The following is a 27,273-nucleotide window of genomic DNA, read 5'->3' as shown; positions in this document are numbered from 1 at the left end:
ATAAAAAGAGCATGATTACTATCACCATTAGTATTTCAATTTTTCTCTAAAGTATAACATTTTAGCCAAAGAGAGAAACAGGCGTTAAAGCATAATCTTAATACAAAATAAAAACGAACTAAGAATAGCCTGTCTCCTGAGGGGGAAAAACACACTATATGGCAGTTCTTGCAAACAGTTCCCTTTTCCCCCCTGCTGGTAGGGACGATTTCTTAGCAACTGGAGTTTTCCACCACAGTTACCCCACCATAGAAAGAAACTCTTACACTAAGAGCAACATTCGCAATTCAAAAAGTTTGCCAGCACACTTATATTCAAAAATTGTTGAAGATAACCAATACCTGAGCCAAAACCACCCATTACTTGACACAAACACACACACACATATTTATGGTCTTGTCTTACATAGCTCTTTCCTCATTCATTGCAGGACTGGCAATAACTCCATTTAATCCTTGATATGTATATCAGTTTTGACATGAGTCTATTAAAGAGATCTCTTGGAACAGAATATATATACGTAGAACTACAATCATGATTCTTTTGCTCTCCTTTAATGTTCCAGGATACTCCAAACTAAGAATAACTAAGCCTAATGGACCATTAAATAGATAATATTGAGCGACTCTAAATTCTTTTTCCAAACCATTTAACATTCCAAGTATAACTTAATTGGCTACAGGTGACAATAAAAAAACCCCATTGTTACCACTGAAATGTGAAATGTTACCACAAAGAACAGCATGAAATATAGCATATGCAATTATTAAGGAGGAAAAGGCAAGGTAAACACTGGATATTACATGGTACCACTATTGATTCCGTTACGCCAATATCTGAGAGGACATTCTATATGTTTTGGATTTTTCTAGTTCCTGTCTCCAAGGTCTGAGAAACGGCAGGTAAAACTGTTACAAGTTTCAAACCTGGGAAGCAGACTTAAAGATAGTCTGCTAGAAGAAAGCAATCCAAAGAAGCCTGTGTACGTGCTTCAATACGCACACATGAAGATTTTGCCTTCTGGTAGCACCCCATGATGCTCAAGAATAGAGTTCCAAGGGGTCTCTATTTTTTTTCTTTCAGGTCACAGGTCCATAGGAGACTGCTCCACGAAGGCAGAAGATTAAAAACCTACATGTGCTGCACTCTAGATCAGTGTTTCCAAACCTGGGGGTTGTAATCCCTGACAGCAGGCATTCCCAGCCTTCACATTTGAGCAGAGTCCTGGTTTTTCCTAGGTTTGTCCACCAGATCTGGGGGGGGGGGGGAGAAGAGGCCTGGGCACATGCTACTCTGGTCCTCTCCTGCTACTTTGGCCTGGTGAATGGCACATCAACAGCAACAATCCCTGCTGGTGCATCCTATGACCTGGAATTTTGGTGGTGTGGAAATACAAAAACAGGAACACCAGCTGCCTCTGGAAGGAAGAAAAGGGATTTTCAACCAAAAGTGAAGAGGCCTGAAGGTCCACTAAAAGGTGAAAGGGTGATGAAAAGGCAGCATACAAATGCCCAGGTAAATAAGGAAGCTTGTAAAACGTTGGGAAAATTCCTTTTTATCCTTCTTGTTCCTACCAGGCCTACTGCACTTGCTCTAAACTAGAAAAAGTTGTGATGGAAGATGACAAAGACAGAGGAGTCAGTTCCACAGAAAAGAAAGGTAAAACTTTGGAAGCTCTGCTACTCCTGTGCTTCCTGTAGTCAACATTCTTGAATCTGGGCAAGGATATTTCCAAGAGAGGGGAGCTTGGCACAGTATGCCACTAGTTTGTTTGCACATGTAACAAGATATAATTCCAATTTTCACTGATGGAGATATCTTGATGGCTTTTCTCTCTTTCCTTTTTTTGGCACACGTCTTTTTGACCCTGTTGGAGATTGAGCTGTCAATTGACCTGACAAATATATGCAGTCTTCTTGGGATCAAGATCACCATATCCACTTTCATTCTTTCAGCAGGCCTGACACTGTTATTTGAAAGGGCAGAGCCTTAATCTGGTATTATCTAAATGTTGTGTGGATCAGCAATTAACCCATTGAGCCATACAAGGCAATACTTTGGATGACTCTTTAAATACCAGTAAATAGTATACTATAAATCCTAAACTCTGTTTAGTAAAATGCCACACAGTGCTGCGGCACAGGCAGCTTTACCTCAAACTTTATTTTTAAAGTAAATACTATGATACTGAAGGTAAAAATACAGGTTTGCAACTATCTATTTCTCAAGCGCTGTGAGGTATGAATGAAAGAATGTCACAATCCATGTATCTCAAAAAGTTCTACTTCATTTTCATTTCTAATATCAGAATCAGAAACATGTGCAGTTTTACCTCCAGTTTACAGTGGAGAAAATCTCCAAAGAGCATCTTCCTGAAGAATCTGAGCCATGGACAGAATATGCAACAACTCCGTAATTAGAAGGACTGCTCATTCTAAGGCTATGAACTAATACTGCTAGCAAGCCTGAAACCTTCAGGGCCTGTTAGTTAATAGGAATTTCAAGGATCTCATGTGCACTCTGAAGATTTCAAGTAGCGAATACAGTAATTAAAGAGAAAAGATTTTACAATTTTAGCTATTTAATTAAAACATCTAATACTAGTTTTGTTGCTACAGGAATGGTCAATTATTTGGAGCTTCAGAGAAAGCATTTCTGTAAACAAAAAGGTCAAGCTTTTGTTCCCAATGTTTCTAAATAATTCAGAACTGTAGACTTTCCTCATCTCAGCTTCCTTAGTGCACCTTTCCAAACATATGATATATGAATACAGCCTATGCTAGAGGCTCTAGTGTCAGTTCCAAATGCTTCATGCTCTACTGCCTTCTGCTTTTCTATTTAAACAACCACCGGAGGCAAGTCTTTTAGAAAATGTCTAATTAACACTCTCTAGTCTGTTGCTTTTGAATGAAGAGATTGCCTGGAGAACTCTACATAAGATAGGCAAGACATCATTTATCTAATACAGGAAGAAATAACTTTAAATGCTTTCATTCTTTACACATTGCCTAACAGCTCTAATTACTGGCATAAATGCTATTATAGCCCAGTTTTAACACCAGAACATGAGTAAAAAAAACTAGGTGAGGTGAAAGTATTTCTGTGAATGTTAAGAAATGACTTCTACATTTATTTGGCAAGGCAATGCTACTATCACCATATTCTTTTGAGGAAGAGTTCTGATTACTATAAGATTCCAGGGTTACTGAAAAAATTACATGTAGTGCTTAGATGTGAGGCTTTTAGTACTAATAATTAAGAATGATTCTCACTTCTGCAAACAAGTATAAAACTTTTGCTTACGGGAGAAAAGCTGAGAATTTGAAGGCAGCACATTTGCCCTTGAAACTAAAACTGGCTATCCATCTAACAACTGGGTACTCAGTTTTTGGGAGCCTCTTTGGGTAAGAAAGGCAGCCTTTGACATTTTCAGATTTTAAAAGTTAAAAAGATTGGTACAAAGGCTTTCCAAGTCAAACTCATTAGTCTTATTTTATGGCTTCAGTTCAAACAATACAGTAGGAGAAATACCTTAAAAGATCACTGAAAAACACTCTTCCTGTTTACTCTATAATGGGAGGTCAAATGGCAGGTCTCATGACCCTTGCACCAGCAATGTTTTTCTGGTCACAGCACTACAGCCTCACCTTCAAAGCCCTGCTGAATTCCCTGTTCTTTTAAGCTACTGCACAATTCCACCCATCACTTATTGGCCTCTGCTGACACCATTTGCTTACAAATACTTCCAGCTCTTGCCTCACAGCACCACTGTATTGTAATCCCTTCCTAGTACAGTACTACTCACCTCCATGCAAATTGTTTCTCTCCTTGCTTCCAGCCTCAGCAATCTCATCTGCAGAGGAGCATGATTTACACCCAATAACTTGCTTTTTGTTTATTTTTAAAGGAGTAATTATCCCATACAGATGTTAACTCATTTACAATAAGTGATTCAGGATAAAACCTCCTTTTATCTATATAGCAAGTAACTACTACACTGTATAGCTTCACAAAAGTTCATGCTATAGCCTAACAGAAAATTGGAAAACTAAGAATTTATATTCTGCCAAGCAGAAAAACTAAATGGAAAAGGACCAGCCAAAGCAGGCTTGGTAGAGAGACTTCAATTTCTCTTCAGGTCCAGAATGCAATCAGTTTCCCATTTCATTCTACGGGCCGTCAACTGAACTAAAGCAAGAAAAAAGGAGGCCTGAGACATTAACAAGAGAGTTTTTGTTCCAATTATTCCAGTTCATCAGTTGACTCCAATACAATGGTTCCCAAAGTGGTGGGTCACAAACCACCATTGGGAACTAAAACCAGGGCATTTCCCCTTAAGGGGAGTGGTCCAGTAATGGGTGATCCAACAGCGCCACAGCGATCATGGTGCCATGTGAACCCAGGGGCTTTCCCCCTTACCTAGGGGGTTGCACTGGTCTAGTTCGAGGCCACAGGCACTGTGCGACCTTGAAGCAGCTGACAAGCTGAGCCGAGTTATTCCATCTGCTCTGAGCGTGGGAGGATGGAGGCCAGAATGTGAAACCACATCAGAAAGAAACATCTGAATGTTGTGGTTCTTGAAAGATAGAACCTTCTTTCAATTGTAAAAATCCCTATGGGGATTTAAATAGCCTGCCTATGTAAACCGTCTTGAATAAAGACCAAGAAAGGCAGTATATAAATACCTGTATTATTATTATTATTATTAAGGGAGGCTCCAGGAGGCCTGCAGCCCCCTCTGCAGGCCTCCCTGTTTGAAATAACACTGGGGAACAGCATGCATTTTCAGTTTTCATGGAATAAATCCATATTTCATGGAATATACCCACATTCTTACTCTTTTTTAGTTTTTCAGATATCACAACTAACAGCTAACTCCACAGTCCATCCTTTAACCTTTACTATGAAAAAGTTAAAAAAATCTACAGTTCTATGCTAGGGTGTCGCACTTATTTCATACAGCAGGCTAAACTATATTCCTGGCACTTGCTAAGGAGGTGTGGGCAGGAGTTGTGGTGTGGAGGTTGAGCTGCCACCTTGCCTGAAGAAGCTAAGCAGGATCAGCTCTAGTCATGTATTGGGTGGGCAACTGGAAGCCACTGACAGAGCTTTGCAAAGGAAAATGGAGGAGTCAGCCAGCAAAAAAATGGATAACATCTCAGAACCATCACTACCACTATCACTCTGAGGCTTGATTTGCAGCTGCCTGTGGAAGCTCCAAAGGCAAGAATTATTCAGCACAATTAACTCTCTATGAAGAGAAACTTCTGGAGAATTGAGGGTTCTATAAGTTTCTCTCATAGAATAACATTTGTAAAAACCCCATTTGAAAAATGGGGTTTATGGTCAGCCTTCCTATGTAAAGCACCCTGAGTCTATGACAGGGTCTCCAAACTTTTTGGCCAGAGGGCCGCATCAAATGTCTGGCATGGCTTTGAAAAAAAATTTAAATAAAAAATTTATATAAATAAATTAGAGATGGAACTTAGATGTGTGAATAAATGAATGAATGGGCTCATCCATTCAACCTCTCTGGCCCTTAGAACACCCTCCAGATGCAACCAGAGCACAGTTCCAGTCATGTTCAGCAAAGTGGGCCATGGGCTTTCAGGGGACAAGAGGCTGGCCGCGGGCCAGATAGAGGCTTCCAAAGGACCTCTATCCTGGTCTACCCCTGGTCTATGAGAAAGGTGGTGTATAAATATGGTACTAAAAAAGAGCTAGAAGTTATGTCATCAAGCAGGAAGTGGCGACATTAAGCAGGTGATGACTAGACATAAGCTCTTTTATTATCACTTAGGAACTCATTGGCTGCAAATGAGAAAGGAGAAAATATACAAATTTTGACAATATTTTCAAGTTATGGGACAGCCTAATTATCACACAGGCCACTCTTTTGGCAGCGTCACTTTTGCAGAGGCATCACTTTGCAGATCAGTAGCTGAGAGGTATTCTGCGACGCAAAACCTCAGAAGAAGTGGCACTGCTGAAAGGGCAGTCTTCATTATAAATAGGCTCACCCAGGGTCGCCCTTTCAGCAATGCTGCTTCTGCAGATGCATCACTATGTAGTTCAGTAGCTGAGAGCAGTGAGCACTGTGAGAACTCAATTATCATTGGGGGGGGGGCCTGGATAAAGAGCTTCCACCTTATGCTTGACACCCATGTTCTAGGCCAAGGTAAACCAAAATGTGTGATGAAAAGTTGAAATCTTCAAACTGTAAATTATGCAAAGTGCATTTGTTTGCAGAAACGATCCTGCTTCTGCTATTTCAAGGGAATAGGAAAGGGCCCTGAACTTCCTCTTCCTATCACTGAAAACCTTATGCAGCCATCACTCTGTTTCTGAGTTTTCACCAGCTATTGCCCACCATTTCCAAGCACTGATAAAGGCTTGAAACGTGCCCTCAATAGAAGACACAAAAACTGAATTTCCTCACAGCACATACTTATATAGCTCTGCTGACAGATATTTATGTAACAGTTCTTTGTCACAATACTATTCTTACAGTTTAGCTAACCCTCCCACTCCATCATCTTCTGGACTTAATTTTTTTTCCTCTCTCAACAATTCTCTGCAGTAAGGCCTACTTAGATATGGAATGCTAGAAGTAGTAGGGAATCAGATGTGGATTTTGTAAATGTTGAGATGATTGGCAAATGGTTATTTTAAGGAAACAGACTGGTAAAAAGACAACAATCATTTGAGCTCTGATGCGTGGCTGCCCAAAGAGGTTTAAGGTGAAACAACAATAGTGGAAGAATAACTGTACTTCATTTATGCCTTCATTGTTCTGAGGTATGATTTATAAAGACAGACTCAATTAAGATAGCTAGACAGAAGGAAGCAAAGTCGTGTGTTAAGGAGTTTGATCATGGGTTTAGAGATTTGTACTGCTGTCTGGAGTTCACCACTTTGAATCTTCTTATTTTTTTTGGTAACAACTTACTTCTGCTCTTTACAGTCCGTCCCTACAGATTCTTGTGTAATACTACCTGTGTTACAGAACTAAATTCCTACAGAGCAAGCAAAGCAAGTAGTCTTCTCAACTATTCAAAGAAATAATCTTGCAATATATATTTCAATCATGAAATATATTTAAAGATCTTGAAAGCTATGTGCCCACATTTCCTTTCCTGTTCTCATGTTCAGCTTTAATGTGAACAAAACTAATGTCTCTAAAAAACAAAAATTAATGTCTCAAAAAACTCCCATATTAAAACAACCTATGGAATATAAGACCACCAACTCAGTATCAACGAGTGCCTTGTGAGGTCCACCAGTTGTGAAAAATCTCCATGGTAAGCTTTTATTATAGATTCTTTCTAAATAAAATATTCAGATACTACTCACACTGTAAATTACACTCTTTCAGTTTAATGAAACCTTTCACTTGGCTATACAGATTCCATAGAAAATTGCCTAAGGATTCTGAAATCTGATTTTGTATAGTAAAAGAGAAGAGTACATATCTTGAAACATACATCCTTTTCAAATCACGTCACTTTTGCACCACTAGATATTTTTAAAGGCATCTTTTAAGAGTTAGCAATGACTTATCAGTTTAAACTGTAGCAGAGCCAGCACCAGGGTAACAGCCTGCTGCATGTCGAAGATACCACGAGAAGCATACAGTAGTCACCTCTGTATCAGAGGATCCCATATAGGCAATTCACAAATTCCCCCTATCATCCTGTCACTGTCTCCTGTGCGTTGTCCATTGCCTGTTAGTGTCACATTGACTGGAGCCTTGCAACCCACTTCCTTTTAGTGCAACACTAACAGACATCTCCTATTACCACCTTCGGGGATCCTTCAGCCAAGAAGGAGTGGAACTATAGTATCTTCAACTCCCAACTCAGAAGGACATCATGGTCAATGTGTCAAACGCTACCGAGATGTCCAGCAGGACCAACAGGTTTGTACTCCCTGCGTCCAGTCCCCAATGTAGGTCATACACCAGGGTGGTTGTCTCTCTCCCAAATCTCAATCTGAAGCCAGACTGAAAGGGATGCAGATAATTCATTTTATCCAGAACCCTCGGGAGCCAAGACACTACCACATCAAAATGATTGATGTGTTCGGCTTTATGGCTTTCCTTCAACAGCATTACACACAAGAATGTAAAATCTGTCTTAAAATCCTTAAATTAACACTATCATGATGTTTAAAAGTCTAGAATGCTAAGTAGGTGTTTCACATCAAAGAATTTTACTGCCCAGTAATCATATGATCACCCTTAAATGTAAACCACTCTCTCTCACTGTAGTTGCACTCCAAGTTTCAGCAGGAACTTTTTCTGCCCTGCCTGAAGATACCAGGGATTGAACCTGAGATCTGCACACAAAGCAGATGGTCTACCACTGGGCTGCGACCTCTTCCCAGAGCATGAAGTACAATGACTATGTACTTTTAGGAACTTGGAAAGATGCAAGATGAACAGCTTTGCCTTTGTATTTGCAGCTCTACTAATTCACAAGAAAGGTGAAGATTCTTTAAAAAGGACGACTGTAGTGGGAAATTGATATTTGGGGTAAGTGCTAAAAAACAAAATGAAATGAACACAGTGATGCACAATGCATCTTTAGTCTTCATTTATACATGAAATTCAGAAACAGCAGGCCCACAATCAACTCTAGTTTGACTTTTCACCCTGGAGGATGAATGCATGCTATTATTGGTTTCGATTCTGCAAACTGCAAGCTACAACTGATGTCATAGCATGTAGTAAATGTGTAGACTATGGTGAGCGGAAAGATTCCTTAGGAACTGAAAATATTCAACAATTTAATCCAGATAACCAGAGGTTACTCATGGCAAGGAGGGTGAGCAGAGGGAGATTTTTTTTTTTTAGTGTACACAATATTACTTTTAAAAGCATTCAGTACACTTCCAACAAGAGTAAAGTATACAGGTCCAGCCTTGTTATACACTGATTTTTTTATACATGGATTTGACTCAACATGAATGGCCAATGCAAATGAGAAGGAATGTGCTGATTCCTGGAGAAGGGGAAAAATACATCCCTTTAAAATCAGTTTAAAAAACTGAACAGTCCTTTAACAATAGCCTCATTAATGAGAGAGAGGGCAGCTGGCTGACAATCCATCAGTCCTTCTCTCTCCAGGCAACCCCTCCCTTCCCCCTGAGCATGTGAAAGAAAGGTGATCACTTTGCACTGGTGAAGGGAGGGGCTGAGTGAAGCTTTCTAAGTGCTTGGAGGACAACTGATTGATGGATTGTCTTCTTAATGACTCTTATCTTACACCACAAAGGTCAGCAAGGCTAGTTTTAAATCACCTGAGCAAAGAAACTTTGTTTTTTAAATTGATTTGCTATAGTGCGTTTTTTGCCATCCAGGTGAGTGCTTGGAACAGAACCCACGCGAATAATGAGGCTCAACCTGTACAACCAAATAAAATGTATGTAAACAAAAAAAACTATATCTCAGCATCTTTTCCCTGTTGCTCTTAAGACATAAAAATGTCTTGAAGATATTTTATGCCAAGCTAAGAAACATATTAAGAATTTTGTTGAAATTTGGAATGTGTTGCTTTCCATCAAGGAAGGCCATAGTACTAAGAATTTAAGGTATATTTCCATGTCATTATAGATAGTGTTACATTGTTCTACATAACAACTCTCTTTTTATTCTGTATACATCTTTTTGAGGATTTGAAAAAAGATATACCATAGTATTTACCTGGGAGGAGCTTCTGCGAGGAAATAAAATGCTCATAGAAAGTACACAACTGACAGTAAAAGAAGCCGCACATGCCACACAAACACACTAACCACTCAAGCAAACACAGTTGAAACCTGACAGCACCCTCCACATCTCTTTTAATGAATTCATAATGAATCACCTTTCAGTGCCACTTGCAAAGGTAACTAGAATCACCCAGTTTTTACCTATGAGCATTACACAAATTTCACACACTAACAGCACGAATACAAATTGATAATCCATGCTCCAGCTGATTTCAGAACCATTGCTTCCTATAATCAGGAACATTTCTTTTGTAAATTCTATTACCTTCAAGATGTTCACACTGACCTGAGAATGGAGAGGAAGAATGGTATTAAAATGGTCATCCCATCCTAAACAAACAGCTTACCAAAAGCAGCATAAAAAAGGGATAAAAACAAAAAGAAACCTCCAGCAGCCTTGTTTCAGCTCGAATTCCTTAATGCTACTGTCACACATGACATTGTTTAAAAAAAAAAGCACTGACAAAGCCCAGCTTTATTCTGCACAACACACTTGTTACTGGATTAAAATGTGCCTGGCCTGACAATGAAAAAGCAGAACCACCACGCATTGTTATGCAACTCACTGTCTGCAAGGGTGACTTGTAGCTTGTTCTTTATTCAGCAAGTGCCAACCGCATGTTTAATCAATGTCACCACTCACTACAGTATGCAACTGAAGCCACTGTCATTCCACTCCTCAGATTTGACTGGCTGCTTAGTTATGCAATGCTCCGAAGAATGCCTTGGAATTATTTGTCAGATGCTTTGAATGCAGGTGGGCAATACTCCTAACCTTACAGCAAACCAAAAACTTTATTTTTTCTGGACAAAAAAATGTAAACAGACCTGTCTACTCTTATCTGCTACGTATGGATTTACAAAATAGCAACATGAAAGAAACATCTTCAGAGAGTTAACAAGATACAGAGCATGTCAAACTACCATTCCACTGAAATGTCTTGGGGAACAGCTACACGTACAGGACAAGAAGCAGGAGATTAAATTTTTAACTGCAAGCCTGAATGCTGTATTCATTGTGGGCATAGAAAAGATCTCAGAAAATCTTATGGAAAAAACCAAGATTTAAAAAGGGAACAAACATACAACCTGGATATGCAGAGCAGGGTTTTCTTCCCTAACAATGCATTGTTTCGGTGGATAATCGAAATAAGGCCTGAATCCCTCGGACAATTTTGTAACATTATTGCATCCACAGCTTAATTTATCAAGAAATTGCTCATGCATGCATACAATCTCCGTTCTGAGTGAAAAGAACAGCCCTCCATGAAGATAAGGCTGTTTCTCCACTGCAGTGAGGAGTAAGCAGCATGTCTGATGAGATTTTATTCCTGATGCAATGTAGGGTAAGAGAGGCTTTTTAAAACCTTTATATAAATATTAGTTTATTAATTTTTATTCCTACCAGCACTCTATTGATGTTAATGTAATGGGATAAAAAAGTAACAAACCCATAAGACATGAGACCATTTTAACATACATTGTCCTTCTGAATGTTAAGTGTAACTGCTAGATATTAAATTCTGATTAGATTGAGAACAGAATTTTTCAACAGCAATATTTAAATACCACAGACAGCAGACAGCTAATATTTGATACCAAAGTAAATTGTCTACATACCTGATACCAATACATTAGATTATAAGCAGAACTATGAAATGAAAGCTGTCTGAAGTCTATTTCAACACAGAGACAATTTATTGAATGGCTGATAGGTTAACACAGCTTCAAAATCTTTCTTCCACCAAAAGGTGCTGCTGATGTACTACTCTCCACAGGCATACAGCATGAAAAACACCTGTATAATTTACTGGATTTTCCCTCTAGGATTGCATGCCTTTTGTAAATTTGCATATTCATGTAATAAACTAACAGTAAGGATTCTCTCTCCCCCCCCCCCCATCCAACCATCCAGAGGTAGTTCTGGATTTACAGCCTGCTAAAACTAGCTGACTTTTTCACAAAGGTATTTAGCCAAATGTATCACTATTGCAGTAAGATTAAATTCTGCACTCCAATTACTCTCAATATCTCATCATAAACACTTGTAAAGACCTGCATATTCATTGTATATGAGGGCTGTCCTTGGAGACACACTTGTTATCAACTTTATTTTAATACAAGATGCTGTGGTACGATATAGGTTTTGAAAACACATATACATTTCAATAGGAAAACACCACATTTAAATTGGATAGACATAAAAATCACTATCCACTTTCCACTATCTTTACTGTTAGCAACAAAACATTACATCCACGTGTGTGCATTTGTGCCTATGTAACACCTATGGATACAGAATATAGACAGACACAGATGCAAAGGTAGCATCAGAGTAATTTTTATTCCTTCTTTCTAGCCAGCTGTCAGAACACTGGTGAAGATATTTGCAGGAAAAATGAGGAGTTCTGCCATTACAACACTAGAAGACGTAAAAAGACAAGAAGAGAGCGAAGAAAAAGAAGAATCTATTTTAGCTCTGTTGGGAATAATTGGAACAGTGCTTAATTTATTTGTGATTGTTTTTGTCTACATCTATACAACACTTTGACGATTTTCAAGCAATTTTGAACAAAACACCCAGTGCAAAGACCAGCAATAGCAAGAAACATTTGTGAACGCTACCCAACAGGAAACAGAGCCCCAAAAGATCAAACACATTCCAGAGTGGCATACCTAGTTAGAGACATTGCACCTGTGACCCTAAAATACATCTGTGAACCCAGTTAAAAGTTTTAAATTATGTAAATGAAGACAGATAAATATTCAACTTCTCACTGATGACTGCTGAAGCTCAAATACTGGAGATGCATATGGTGTTATCCTGCCAATGAACACGCAAGACATTATGAACATAAGCAGGTTAAAAATCAATTGATAACGGCGTCATAAAACCTTCCTACGAGATGTTTTATTTACTTGACCGAAATTATGCTTTTGGATTTGTGACTATGTACCTCTGTGCAGGTGGCAACTGGAGCGGGAAGGAATCTTGTTCATTTTTAAACTATCATTATGTGCTAAAATTTACACAAACGTATACTAAGTGTAGAAAGAAGTGCTGTATTATGAGCAAATAAAATTTTAATTGACTGCCTTCTGCAATATTTTTTCATTTTTTATACACATTGTATTACAAAATGTAGTTTGTATCCCTTGTTATGGTTTTAGTACACTGTTTGAGTCATTTTCTAAATGTCTTTGTAAAATGCTAGAAGAATTTTCATAGCTCAAAGTTGGTAATGCATTTGAAATCAGCTATCAAAATTCTAAAGACAACTAGATCCAAAAGAAAAACAGCAATATTAAATTCAAGTTTTGAGCCATATGTTGGGGGAAAAAATCCCTTAAGACTGCAATCCTATATACACAATTAGCTGGGAGTAAGCCCTACTGAACATAGTGGGACTTACTTCTGATTAAACATATATAGGATAGCACTGTTTGACTTTTAAATGGTTTTGGTATCAATCCTGCTCCAAGTTGTTTAGATCCATGGGCTGATGTTTAGATCCATGGATCTTCCACATTTTTATTTAAAATTTCATTACCCATCTACACTCATGAGACCATTCTACATTTCTGAAGTACACAAATCTATACCTCAAAATATAGTGTGCTATGCTTATAAATCACTCAGGAATAATAGCTGTCATAATGAAGATAAATGTTCATTAACTCAACTTTTTCAGATTCTGCTCCAAATCAACCTAATACTTTTAAAAAGACTATACTTCACCATACTCCTGTGTCCTCCTCTACTTGCAGCTTTCTAATACAGAAACTAGAACTCTATGCTTCTATTTCAACCGAACGGTATAAACAAAAATTTTAACAGTGGGTATAGAATGTCTTTGAAAGAATGTTAACTTGTTACGTGATCTTTTTTAAAGTTAATTTTGCAGTAGGACTGTATTAAATATGAAGTATAACACTGCAGTTATCTTTTTACTATTGTTTAAACTGTCTACGTTGCAGTTTCCTTCTAAGTGCATGAAACAGGTCACTTTGCCGATGGCAACCTGTGGCCTAGAGCAGGGGTGTCAAACATAAGACCTGCAGGTTAAATACAGCCCACAGAAGCTCTTTATATGGCCCAAGATAACTGGGCTCCCCCAGCACCATCATCAGCTGTTCTCAGGTGCCATGTTGTAAAGTGATGCATCAGGAGAAATGGCACTGCTGAAAGGGCGGCACTGGGAAAGCCCAATTATCACGAAGGCTGCTTCTGCCAACACGTCACTGCTGGAGGTGTCACTGCTGAAAGAGTAACCTGTGTGGGTTCTCCCAGCACTGCCCTACCAGCAGCACTGTTTCTGCTGGGGCACTAAGAGGGAGAGACAGAAGGAGGCCCCAGAAGGTGTGAATTGGTATGGGGAAGAGGCAGACCAAGAGGGATGAGAAAGGAAGAAAGGAGGTGATGTCAAGGCACTGAGACAGCTAAATTTTCATGCAGGCCACCCTTTCAGGGTAATCTGTCACTTTGGCAGAGCACCTTTCAGTTGCCAAAAGGGTAGCCTGCATGCTAATTGGGCTCTCCTGTAGCTTGAAAATATGATCAAGATTTGCATATTTTCTCTTCTGTCATTTGCAGATGAGTTCCTAATTGAGAAAGAAGGGATCGTCACCTACTTAATAATGTTTCTGGTTGTCACCAGCTTAATAACGTCAGCTCCTGCTTAATGGCATCATTTCCAGCCCTTAGCCATAGGGAGGAAGGGAAGGCAAGAGAGCCAGATATGAAGCTGTTAGAAATAGATACATCTGAAGAGTTTTTAGAACAATGTAAATTTTGGGGTATAGAGTTTGATCAACTAATTGAGGCAATTAAGCCATTAAGAGCCCAATCCTATCCAATTTTCCAATGCTAGTGCAGCCATACCAATGGGGTGTGTGCTACGTTCTGTGGTGAGGAGGCAGTCACAGAGGCCTCCCCAAGATAAGGGAACATTTGTTCCCTTACCTTGGGGCTGCATTGCGACTGCACTGGTGCTGGAAAGTTGGATAGAATTGGGCCCTAGGTCTGGCCCATCACTTAAGTTGTTCAGTATTTAGAATTCACTGTAGCAGCAAATTGATGACACCTACAAATTAATCTATCTTCACTGAAAAGCAGATGCATTTCATATTTTGTGTGTATGCAGCATCAACTTTCTGAGGTAATGGCTTTTCATCCAACCAAATATGGTTGGTACTTTTTTGACCTGGTCCATTTTCATCCTGACGTTTATAGATGTGGGTTCATTGTTGCTTATCTTTGACAATCTAACACAGATATACAAATAGATTATGCAAATACATTATGGTGGGTTTTGCAATATTTCACCTCATCTGATAAAATTTAACAGATCAGGTAGCAATCCTAAGTTGATTGATTAAAAATAGTTTTTTTCAGTTAGTTGAGGCAACAGTCACTGACCATCCTCTTCTCAAGACTTAGACTCCTACTTCAAATGCCAACAGTGAAGCTATCCACTCTGATTTCTATTCCATTCCTGTTCCCCGCCCCTCTTCACCTCCCTTAACTCTTACTTTGGGCTAGCTCCAAGTTTTGTTCTTTTTGTTTCTTATATTTTTCTTTTAGAATAACTGGACTCTCATGCTATATCACAAATTGCTTTTGAACCTTCTTTATGTTTCACAAGTAGTTTGCCATGCAGCATGGGACACAATTGTTTGAGGAAAAACAAATCAACAGCTAGGGATAAGCTGATCCTACTCAAAATCAAAGTTTTGGCCAAAATTGGAGAGGCACAAACATTTTTGAAACTTGAGAGGGCACCAAAATAATCAGAGACACAGTTCCTTTTTTTTTTTTTTAAAAAAAGACATTTTGCTGTGACTGCATGGAAAAAAAACTGAGGTTGCTGAAAAGCCCTCTGCTGCAGAGGAAAGTAATTTTATACACAAAGCTACCATTGCTACCCTGCCCTCATCAAACATTTACTGCTCCCCCAATTGTCATCTCCAAACGGGGCAACGAATATGGAGAGATCATTTTTGTCGATTTGTACCTATGACCCTCTTGAACTCATGTAACTGTCTGCATGGATCTTTGAATTCTGGTTTGCGGTATATTTCTCACCAGGAACTGTCATACACGTGAAAACAGCAGAAAAGAGCTTCCCAGAGAAAACTAACTACCTGACTGAAACACTGAGCTCCTCAAATTTTAAAGCAGGACCAATTTCACTAGGTGAAAACTTGCACTGACATAAGAGAGGGCTCACACACAGGTGTTCATCACTACAACAGCAAATGGTGACTTTCATGCGTGCAGATGAGCCGCTGTAGATTACTACAGACAGAATTCAAAGTACACTCAAGAGACAGGGAATTTACCATTTTCTCCTGGCAGAAAACACAAGTGCCTTGGAATACTGTTCCAATGGGTTACCCTGTAAACTGCTATGGCAGGGGAGGGACACAAACTAAAAAATTCCAATTCACCTGTAGAAGTTCAATAAGAGCCCATAGGATCCTGGCCAGAGCATTTCAATTGAATCAGTTAACAGCGTTTCTCAAACTATGGGTCGGGACCCACCAGGTGGGTCCCCATTCATTTCAATATTTTATTTTTAATATATTAGACTTGATGCTACCATGGTATGTGACTGCATTTGGGGAAATATTACAGACCTGTACTTTTAACAAGCTACTATGTATATTCTTTTAACAATGATAGTAAATGGGACTTACTCCTGGGTAAGTGTGGGTAGGATTTCAGCCTAGGATTGTTAAAAATGTTTTTGCTTGATGATGTCACTCCCAGTCATGACATTACTTCCAGTGGGCCCTGTCAGATTCTCATTCTAAAAAGTGGGTCCTGGTGCTAAATGTGTGAGAACCACTGAGTTAACATATTTAAATGATGAGAAATTAAGGGATATGGACGTGTCAAAACTGTACCAAAGTCTATATGAGAATATGCAACCTCAGAAATACACATAACATTTTACAAGAAGTGAACTTCTTGAATAAGCAAAGTAATTAATCCATTTCAAAATGGTTTAAGTAAGTTTGCAGGAACAAAATGTACTTTAACACAGACATAAAACTATCCTGTATCAATGAACCATATGCTAACTGTCAAGAAAAGGTTTCCTTTGTTTCAGAGAGACAGCTAAACTGAAGGCAGACTATTAGATATTTGACATTTTTACCAATAGTGAGGGGGCATCAGATGAAGTTAGGCATACAACCTACGCAGATGTACAACAAAAACACTAAGACAATCATTTCTTCACCTCTTTTGGAAACCGTAACCATGCACAGTGATTGAGATGCTCAGTTCATAAACATACAAAGCAATGTCAATATAATTGCAGCTGTGCCCTTTATGAACATCTGAATGCAATCAGTCATATTCATAATGACTCTTCTTCAACAAAAAAGGAAGGGACAAACAAGGATATTAAAGAAATGTTTAATTTGTAATTGCAAGGACATCTGGATCACCTTGCCTGCAGAGAAGGATATGAGTCTGTTTTAATTAAATACTGCAAAGGAACTGATTCTAACGCATCCTTATGAATGAAATGTGGTTCAGATTTTGTTGGAAACCAACGAAAATGTGCAAATATATGTTTTTTAAAATATATATCTTACAAGACAGAAGGGGTTCATCAAATGTGGTTCAGAATGTCATACTTTAGGACAGTATATGCATGCATTTTGGTTATCTGACACTATCTGTGATAATAATCCTATCAGGGTGGCTTATTATTCCCTTCCTAATTGCTTCTGACCATTCAAAAGAGCCTCTTTCCTTTCCAGTGGCCCTTCTGGCATGGATCTAGTTCACACAACAGGAAGACTACTTCAAAAATATTGAATACTCTACTATAGTAATTCATATAATATCTGTGTTTTGGGCAACATAACAAATTACTACTTACACTACTTCTCAACTCTTCATTAAAACACTGACATAGGATAAATTCACTGACAAGTAAATTATGTTATTCATGTCATTTTCTTCTCCTAAATGTTTTCAGGCATTTCACAAGATGAAGGAGGATGAGGGATGCCAACAGCCTCACACTACTTATTCCTCATGATACTCAAACATCTAAGGAAGATATTTTATATCCTACCCAAAAAGGAAACCACAAAAGCTGTTCATACCACTGGGGGAAGGGAAGGGAGAGAGATGAAAGCTCAGGATTCTTGTGCTTCTATTCACCACCACCATACACACATATATCTAAATATTCAACCCTACACTGCGATTCAATCAAAGTCTGAAGTGAAACCAACCATCTCATTATCCAGTTGAGAACACATAAGCAATGATGCTTGCATAGTACACACTTTTAGTCGCATGATTTTATGGCATTCCTTTATTTTTAATGGTGTTTTATATTTTGTATTTTACTATATTTTATATTACTGTACACCACCTCAGATGCCTTCTTTGCAAAAGGAGAGGTGGGATATAAGTAAATAAATAAAACTGACATGTTGCTAAAGGAATGATGACAAATACTTATGGGAAAATATGTTACTGAGCAGTCAGCCTCATGCAAATTCAAATATACATGTTTGGCACACACACATGCCTCCAGACAGAGAAAAACAATAGTTTACTCGTAAATAGTGTAGGCAGCTCTACCTGCCATGCCACTTAACTCTGTTTATGCATCAGAGAGAGTCTGAAATGGGAGAATGAAGTTGCTATTCCTCCATCCCCACATGCCTCTTGTACTGCACTTTTAGTTCTTAAAGAGACAGTACATATTTGTTGACTTTAAAGGAGTTTTGACTACCTTAAATGGTATTTATATGGCTCTATACTCTAACCTCTGAAGTAACCTTTGTTAAGAAACCCTTGCAGGCTGACTGTACTTTGGAAAGATCATTTGGGAAGGACAGCATAAACATGATGAGCCCATAAAACACACAACCAACTTTAAACAAAGTCAGAGAACTTCACAAGTGGTTTGAATAATGACAAAAGACATGTAAGTGCCTTTTATCATGATAAAAGGTCATGATAATTGTGACACACAACAATTGTGTACATCATGAGGAAAATACGGAAGCAGAAAATTATATCGAAGAGTCCCAGACATGGCTCAGAGTAGAGAGCTTAAGTACAGACAAACTGAATTGCTGAGTTAGCTAACTGGACTTAGTAAGCAGAAGGCAATTAGAGCTTATGCAGGAGAGTTCAAGTCAACTCCAGTGATAGTCAACAACAGGACTGAAACAGAATGTTCTAGGCCCACAGTAGCCTGAATTGACTGAGCTGGCCTAGCTCAGGACTGGTAACACAGTCCTACAAAATTGAGTGTCAAATGTTTTTCCCAAACTTTATGGTGGTTTGATATGAATTTGAGGTGCCGATTCAAAAAATGGCATCCGTTTTGCCCTATCACTTGGAGATATAGTATAGCCTCAATAGTGAATGTTTCAAGCAGCTTCCTCATGAGGAAGCTGCTTGAACCATTCACTAAAGAGACTATGCCGTGTCTCCAAAACTAGACATGATAGGGCAAAATGGATGCCATTTTTGGAATCAGCATCCCAAATATACCCAGGAATTGGTGTAATGTTTAACAAAGCAGAATGGTGTTGGCCTGTGTAATTAGAGAAAAGTCCTACTGAAGAAATGAGAAAGACTAAAAGGTCATGATCAGTATGTAATACTCCCAGCTGGGACTGGCCCATAATGATACAATATTTTAATTTTGTATCCTGCTCTATCCTATCAGAGTGGCTTATTATTCCCTTCCTAGTTGCTTATGAAGGTCCAGTTCCCCTACCTATACATGGTTAACATCCCTGTCTATCTCCATTCACTCTTTCTGGATTGATTTTCAGGCTACAAATCCGCACTGCAGCACTCTTAACTGGCATGCAAGTTCTCATCTTCCACCATTTGCCCTGACTTTGGTGAATGTGCCTGCCATGGAACCTGAATTAATTTACAATCAACAATTACTACGAACCACAATAACCAGGAAGTCATCCACAAAGACCACTAGTTGTAGGATTAATTAAACTATAAATAAAGAACAAAACATCAGCTGCGAACTTGGCTTATGTGATCTTAATCTGAGTGAAACTTCTTATGCTAAGGCAAAGGTCCCTGACATTCAGGAACATCTTTGAAGGGGACCATGTGCCTACAGAAAAGGCAACTATTATTTGGGCATCAGTTCAAGCTGACCCTGGAATGAAAGACATAACATGCTGATAAGATGCTCCTTTTGCAACAGTTCTGTACAGGAGTCTGGCCCTTGCTGCTGCTTATATCATACTGGTCCACGGTAGTTTTCTGTGCTTACAGCTGTTCAATCCTACCTTTATATTAAACACAGTTAAACAAAAAGCAAAAGTAAACACAATTACTTTAGACAACTTATGATCAAGAAATAGAAGACATGCTGCTTAAAAAAAACAAAAAAGACATGCTGCTTAAAAAAGAGCAGCAACACTACCTGAATCATTGCGGAGATAAGATGACATTGCCGGAATAAGACATGATTGACTAAGTAGCTCTAGCAGAACTGATGGAAGGGCATTGCTGTTTTGTCCTCTACTTTCATGACTTGACTGGACATCTCCATTTGATACGCTGCCCGCAGGATTTATGTAGCTAGCTAAAACCTGAAAGTTTCAACAACAAGAATCAAAATCTGATGAACAGTAGAAAGACATTGTCCATACTGATCACAGACTAGAATGCAAGCTGAAGTATATTCGCCAGCCCCTACTACACAAAATGCATGAGACTCCTCATTTCTATTGCTATGTAAACTTCTTTTACTGAAAACCCAACCACCACCTTTTCCATGACTGCTTGGTAGATTTCAGTGGTGTAGCTAATGATTGTGTAGCCCAGTGCCAAGCTCAAAAAGTTGCCTCGGAAGTGATGTCATAGCCGGAAATGACGTCACACCTGGGCTTTTTTAAAAGTGAAAATTGGGAAGAACCCACTTCCTCCCCCCAGCAGCTTGCCACCTACTTGTTCTGCTGCCTCCCCCCAGTCAGTGGCATAGCTAAGGTATCTATCTGCTACATGGAGTCAAGATTTGTAGTCCCCCCAGACAAAATCAAATTAATTAAGTAAATAAATAAAAAGTGTGCCCCTGATAGGTTTGAGACACAGTGCTGGGGTGAAGAGGAGCAGCTCTTGAAAAAGTGCCTTTTACCCAGTTAGCAGGGGTAACTGTATTATGATACATGGAAATGAGAGCTGACTCATATTAATACCTTATTGGTTTCATGCTGTATCATGATAATATGTCATTGCAATATGTCAATAACATAATAATACGTCACTGGCTCTCAGATCAGTCAGTCTCATAGGTTGGTTTTGAGTTAAGAAAATCCATTTTTTGTTCCATAAGGCAATTGTGTTTTCATTTTCTGGTTAATTGACCATAACTTTTGATAGTATACAGTTATTCCAATGCAGTTTTGTTTCATTGCATTCTGCATTAAATTACCTTTCCAATGATATATAACATGATGGTATTAAACATACATACCAAGATTTTCACAATTTTGATCACTAGTGTCAAGTTCAGCTTGTTGCCTCCCTAAAGCTTGATGCCCGGTGCAACTGCAACCCCTTGCACCTCCTTAGCTACGCCACTGGTAGATTTATATTAACCAACACTGCAAATACTTTTCTTTTTCATTTCCCATAGGCAGTTTCAATGACAGGTGGAGGAATTTACAAATATCACCTGAAGAACAAGTATTAGAATTAAACCAAATCTTAAACTGTCTATTGGAGACAGATAGTATGATGATAGCAGCTTCTCAAATCAAAATTTCCAAACTTTCTCTGGTGTCCATATAGTTTATGCCACTGACAAAGTGTCAGAAGCAAGTGAGCAGAAGTGGGTTTTTTGAACCAATTAATATGCCAAAGCTGAACAAGTAAGATTCTCCTTACGCTACAAAAACCCTCTCCCACAAACTAATTTTCAAACTTCCAAGTTTCCAAATTGGATGTCAGGTAGGAGAGGAGCTTCTGACTAAAAAACAGAAAACACCAAACTGTAATGAAGCTTTCCTGCACACCCAGAGGCCGCCATGCTTTTAGTTGCAGTCAGGATCTTTTAAACTCATAATGCAACTGAAAAGTATACTATAACAACCCAAATATACCTTAACAGGCCACAATAATCTATTCATCTCATAACAAAATAATGTCAACAGCCTGCATGAACAGTGTTGTTGTCCAATACCTGTAAGAGACAAGTGACATGCTCTTCTTCAAGTCTTTGTTTAGTTAAAGCTTGCTCCACATCCCATCCAGAAGCAGTGGAACCAGTTCCAAACCCAGTGCCTTTAGCCCAGTAAAGCTGCTGTTCTTCAGTTGATGCACTGTTATGTGTGCTTGACACCTGTGGCTAGGAAAAATGAAAATCAATCAACAAACAGGTTGGGATGGCTTACATGGTATTCTAGACTCAGAAGATAAAGTCCCAGCCTATTAAAGAAGTATTCTCATTTCTTGGGTTATGCTAAGAAGTGAACCAAGAGTTACAAAAGCTCAGTAAAATTCTACTCAGCCACATACTTACTAGGTGGCCTAAACAATCATTGTTACCCTCCAGAACCCAAACTATAGGATGAGACTTAATCTTCTGAATAAGATAAGCATCTTAAGTGTTACATAATATGACAGAAAGGTATATTTAACCTTAATATTCATTTAAAGGTCATAAAAAATTAAGTGACCAATAACACAGGCCAACACACATTTTGCTTCCTTAAATGTTACACCAATTCCTGGGTATATTTGGGGTGCTGATTCCAAAAATAGCATCTGTTTTGCCCTATCATGTCTAGTTTTGGAGACACGGCATAGCCTCTTTAGAGAATGGTTCAAGCAACTTTCTCATGAGGAAGCCTACACCATGGCTTCTTCATGAGGAAGCTGCTTGAACCATTCACTAATGAGGCTATACTATATCTCCAAAACTAGACGTGATAGTTTTGGATGCCATTTTTTGAATTGGCACCCCAAATTCATAACAAACCACCATAAAGTTTGGGGAAAACTTTTCTGACCCTCAATTTTGTAGGCCTGTGTAATTAGATACGCTTTCCCATTTGTGACAAGCTCTGCTTCGCATATATCATGGATAGAGGCCTGGGTGAAAGTTCTTCATCAAAAGCAAATCCCAAATTATGTGACTGCTATATGCAATTTTGCACATATTTACACTTTAGATATAATCTAAAGTCCGTATTCTGCACAAGACACTGCCATTTATTCTTAAAATACTGGGATAGTTACACAAATTGATTTGATTTTGTTTGACTAAGAATGCATATGCAGGAAACAGTGGTATCCTGCAGACAGACAAGGATGGGGTGAAGGATGCAGAATTCTGCACTTAAATCGAACAAGGCTTCTGAACATTTAGGGGGATATGCTTCTCAGCTATGGAAGATAAAATTCCCATCTACCTTTATGTTCCTCAGCAAGTGCTATGCAATTTACACTCCTGCCCCATTCTCTAAATTTTTTTAAACCTTTTATTTCACTCATTTATACCACAATGGTGGAAAAACGAAGCGTTTACCAGTGAAATGATGGGAACATCACATTGTATTTAATAAAAATATAAACTTACATAATTTAATATGAAGTAGGTGATGGACAATATGATTAGGAAAGATTTCTCAAAACCATAAGCCATCCCCCCCACACCAGCAGATCAGCAGCTATTGGGGACCAGACTTCCAATATGTTCCAAAATTCAAACCTTTTATTTGAATATCTTCACATAGTACAAACACTGCAATTTTAATAACTGGACATATTTTTTTACACGAAGGAAAGTGCCTCTTGAAGATTTTTAGCAGACTTAGCAGAATTTTTGCTCAGAAGTTCTCTTTGAACAGAAGCAGCTTTTGGCAATGAAACACTGTTCGACAAAAGTTTGGATGTTACCTGATGTTAGTTAAAATTTATACTTGGAGACAGACTGCAGAGTTACATTGATGAGGTTTATTGCAAAGGTAATAGTAGAAAGTATGTCACTGGTTAGTGGCAAGCCGCGGCATGTACTTAAGTCTCCTAACCACCATTTGGAGGGTTAAGTTTGCAACATCTGAACTGCAGCCACTCTGTATTTCACAGGCCATTACAGCCCACATGTTGCATAAACAATACTGATTGCAGCTCTTCAGAACAAACTTCCGTAGCCTCATTGCTGTTCCTTGAAACAAAACAAAACCTGGCATCCGGTCAACAAGTTCCAGACCACTGAACTTACTACAAAGCACACAGTGCCTAGGCAAGCATCACCTGCAAAATCTGTGGTTACACAGTTTTTTTTCTTGAGACTGGACAAAGAACATTCATTAGAAAGATTTAAGGGATTTGGTACAGGCCCTTAGGGACATGGTAGATGACTTAAACATTGTATATGGTGACGGGATACAATGAGAATTGTGATAAGGTTCAAAGAACCTGCTGAGAATACTTCCTGTTGACAGCTTCATTTGGTAAAATAACCCTCTAGTGAGAACACTGCTGCAGAAAGCTATTGCTGTATCATCTTTTCTATGCTGTGTGACTCTTCTGGGCCATTAAACAAAACAAGTGTTATTTTAAATAAGGGGCAAAGCTTTGAAGTTTATCACAGTAACCTTACATGTCTTAGAATGTTAAAAAATTGAGATGCTTATATTTCAGTGAAGATCTAGGAGATTAAATGACACAATCCAGTGCTCAGATTACAAGCTGCACCAGCCTAGGGCATCACAAATGTGTCATAAAGCACACTGTGATACTCTGAGAGTAAGCAATGCACTGTTCTGCTGACACTAGAATCCATAAGGAATGACCAGTGGAGCAGGTAAACTCGCAATGGGCAGCATAGGGGCAGGGAGAGGGCAAGGAGGAATGTAACACGGAGGGGGGAGAGTGAAAATGGGGGTGGATTGGGTCCAGGAGGGGGCAGGTTGGTAGTGCTGGCCAGTACACACCTAATCCTATTCCCCCTCCCAGACCTGAAAGCCCAACACGAGGCTGCTTGGAGTTGCACCAGCAATTTTGTTTACGCAGATCTGAGTAGCCCCATTGCATAGGCTGGAGCTTGACCCAGGACAAGGGAACGAATGTCCGCATACCTCTGCCTCCAGCCTGCTCCTTCCCAACACTGGACACAGCATGGGTCAAGCGGCCCTGCTGCACTAGCACTGGTTAGGATTGTGCTGCCCAATCCATAAAATGCATAGTACCTACATGCTAAGCTAGAAGCATACAGAGCCCTACGTAAACCATTCCCTAAAGACTATTTTACAGAACAGAATGACCCAGGCAGTATATAACCATTGTGATTTTAAACCTGGCAATGGACAGAGCACTAGGCAGTTAAGTGAAGTACTGCAGAGGAATTACAATGAAGACAAGCTGGTGGGACATTTACATGTTTATCAGGCATGATAAAGATCTAGGTCAGTGTTTCTCAACCAGTGGTACAGGTACCAGCAATGGTACTTGAGGTGTTACCTGGTGGTATTTGTGGGACCCCAGAATATCTGCTACCTGGCAGAGCTCCAAAGCATGCTTTTCATGCACTCTAAAAAGCCCTCCTTGTCCATCCTGAGCCTTCCACTCTTAGCCTTTCACTGATGTTTGTCATGTTGCATCTGGCCTCTTAACCGGTGGTAGGAGGATCACATGAAGTGGTATGGCAGGGGATAAATGATAAACGTTGAGACACTCCGAACAAGGTAATCAGTATGCCGTTAGCTTTTTCTTAACAAAATATTGTGAATAGTCCCTACTCCCATTGAACTGCAATATTTACCAACTTCAGACATACATAAAGAATGCATTCACACAATTATTTCTAATTAATGTTGAGATGCTTATGAAGCACAAGACAATGATACAGCCCATACCCTGATGAACTAAAGACTGGAAGAATTCAGATAGAAACCTAAGCATGCCATGAAACATTTTCACAAGAAAATCATTTTTGTGTCATAACCCTAATCCTGTCACATTATAGGACTAATAAAATTTAGCAACTCTAGAAGGATTTTGTTACCAGCAATTATTGCTGTTGTGACTTGGCACTTTAACCTATACAATATTTCATGAGCATTTGGCTCCCCTACTTAAATTTTTTAAAATCTGCTGTTGTGGGAGTAAGTGATACAAACTGGCTAAAAATACCCTCATGAATGCTTAGGTATTCTGCTAGAATGGCAACAGACCCTCTGAAGAGGGTCTACTCAGAAGTAAACATCCTTGTGTTCAATGAGACTTACTCCTAGGAAAGTGTTAAAGGATTGCAGCCTTAGGCTCTAAATCAGAGTCTGTTACCAGACATTCCAGCCCTACCTGGGCATGCCAAGGACTGAAGTAGGGAGTGGGACTTTCTTTATTAAACATCCTTAAAATGTTGTGGCTTTCTGGATGGTACTTTTTATGTTCTAAGTCCAGACCATGTCTAATTTCATAAACCTCTTTCTTCTTCCTGAATTTTAGTTCCCCACTTCACCCCACCATCCTCATCCTCTCTCCACTCTAACTAAAAAGCCCCTAATCATTTTGGTAGCTGTTCTTTGCACCTTTTGTGTCTCTACATCGTTTCCCAGGATAACTTTTTGAGATGATGCAAATAGAATTGCACCCTGTAATATTCTTCCATTAGTGATCTGCATGTGCATTCTTGGCTTCCCTCCTTCCTGGCATAAAAGTTAAAACATCACTTCTGTCAGTGAATTGCACTCACATCTGCACACAATGCCTGGTTCCCTTCCATCAGGTTCCACAGAGGGAGAGATAATAAGAGACAGAAGCCCAGGGAGGGATTTAAAAGAACAAAGGGAAAAGATAGGACCCTGGCAACTTCTTTCAGCTGCATGGGGATTCTATTACAGCAGCTTACAGGGAACATTGCTTATAGATAGGTCTCACTAATACTTCTGTGCACAGAATGTTATGTTCATGCATGAAAGGAGGGATGACTTTTGCTAATCTCCCCATCTTTTTGGAGACTCTAGCTTTTCAGGTGCAGATTTGGGTGAGAGTACAAAGATGGAGGGGGGAGAGAATCCTCTTCCCTTGCATGAATGTATTATGTATGTAGCAGTACTAACTGGGATCCAATCTTATATTTGTGAGCTAATCAATCTGAAACTAACTCACCTCTGTCTGGTTGGGACCAGAATTGGGAACTCTTGGAGCATGGTGGCTGAGAGCAGACAGACAAGCAAGGATAAGATGTATTGCCCCAATTTCGAGTGCCATTCGCCTGAGGAGTACACCATCATCAGTAGTCAAAGGTGTGGTGCTGAACAAGCTACGTAACACGTGAAATGGAAGGGTTGGAAGCACATTAGCTGATGGAGATTGTAAAATATGACCTAAATGGAAAGAGAATAGAAGTTAAGCATTTATACCACAACAAGTTAGCATACTAAATTAACTTAAATCTATCACAGGTATTTTATTGCATTTAAAAACACACTTCTATTTATTATTGATTTTTACACAGTTAAGAGTCACTG

At 39.1% G+C, this 27,273-nt stretch overlaps 1 protein-coding gene across 6 annotated transcripts in view; it reads right to left on the bottom strand.

The window, feature by feature from the left end:
* The window catches only part of BIRC6 (baculoviral IAP repeat containing 6), a 169,640-nt gene that overhangs the window by 27,145 nt on the left and 115,222 nt on the right, over positions 1 to 27,273 (bottom strand). For 5 of the 6 annotated variants that reach the window (XM_066618148.1, XM_066618187.1, XM_066618179.1 and 2 more), the window contains 3 exons: positions 26,912 to 27,129; positions 21,978 to 22,142; positions 20,217 to 20,385 (listed from right to left, as the gene is read on the bottom strand). In XM_066618148.1, coding sequence (XP_066474245.1) covers positions 20,217 to 20,385; positions 21,978 to 22,142; positions 26,912 to 27,129 — 552 coding nt within the window. The remainder of the gene's footprint in view (positions 1 to 20,216; positions 20,386 to 21,977; positions 22,143 to 26,911; positions 27,130 to 27,273) is intronic. The other variant, XM_066618166.1, reaches the window with a different exon arrangement.

Source organism: Tiliqua scincoides, chromosome 1, assembly GCF_035046505.1.
Source record: "Tiliqua scincoides isolate rTilSci1 chromosome 1, rTilSci1.hap2, whole genome shotgun sequence".
Taxonomy (NCBI): Eukaryota; Metazoa; Chordata; class Lepidosauria; order Squamata; family Scincidae; genus Tiliqua; species Tiliqua scincoides.
The sequence above is the reverse complement of the archived record's forward strand: the minus strand, read 5'-3'. Positions and strand labels throughout refer to the sequence as shown.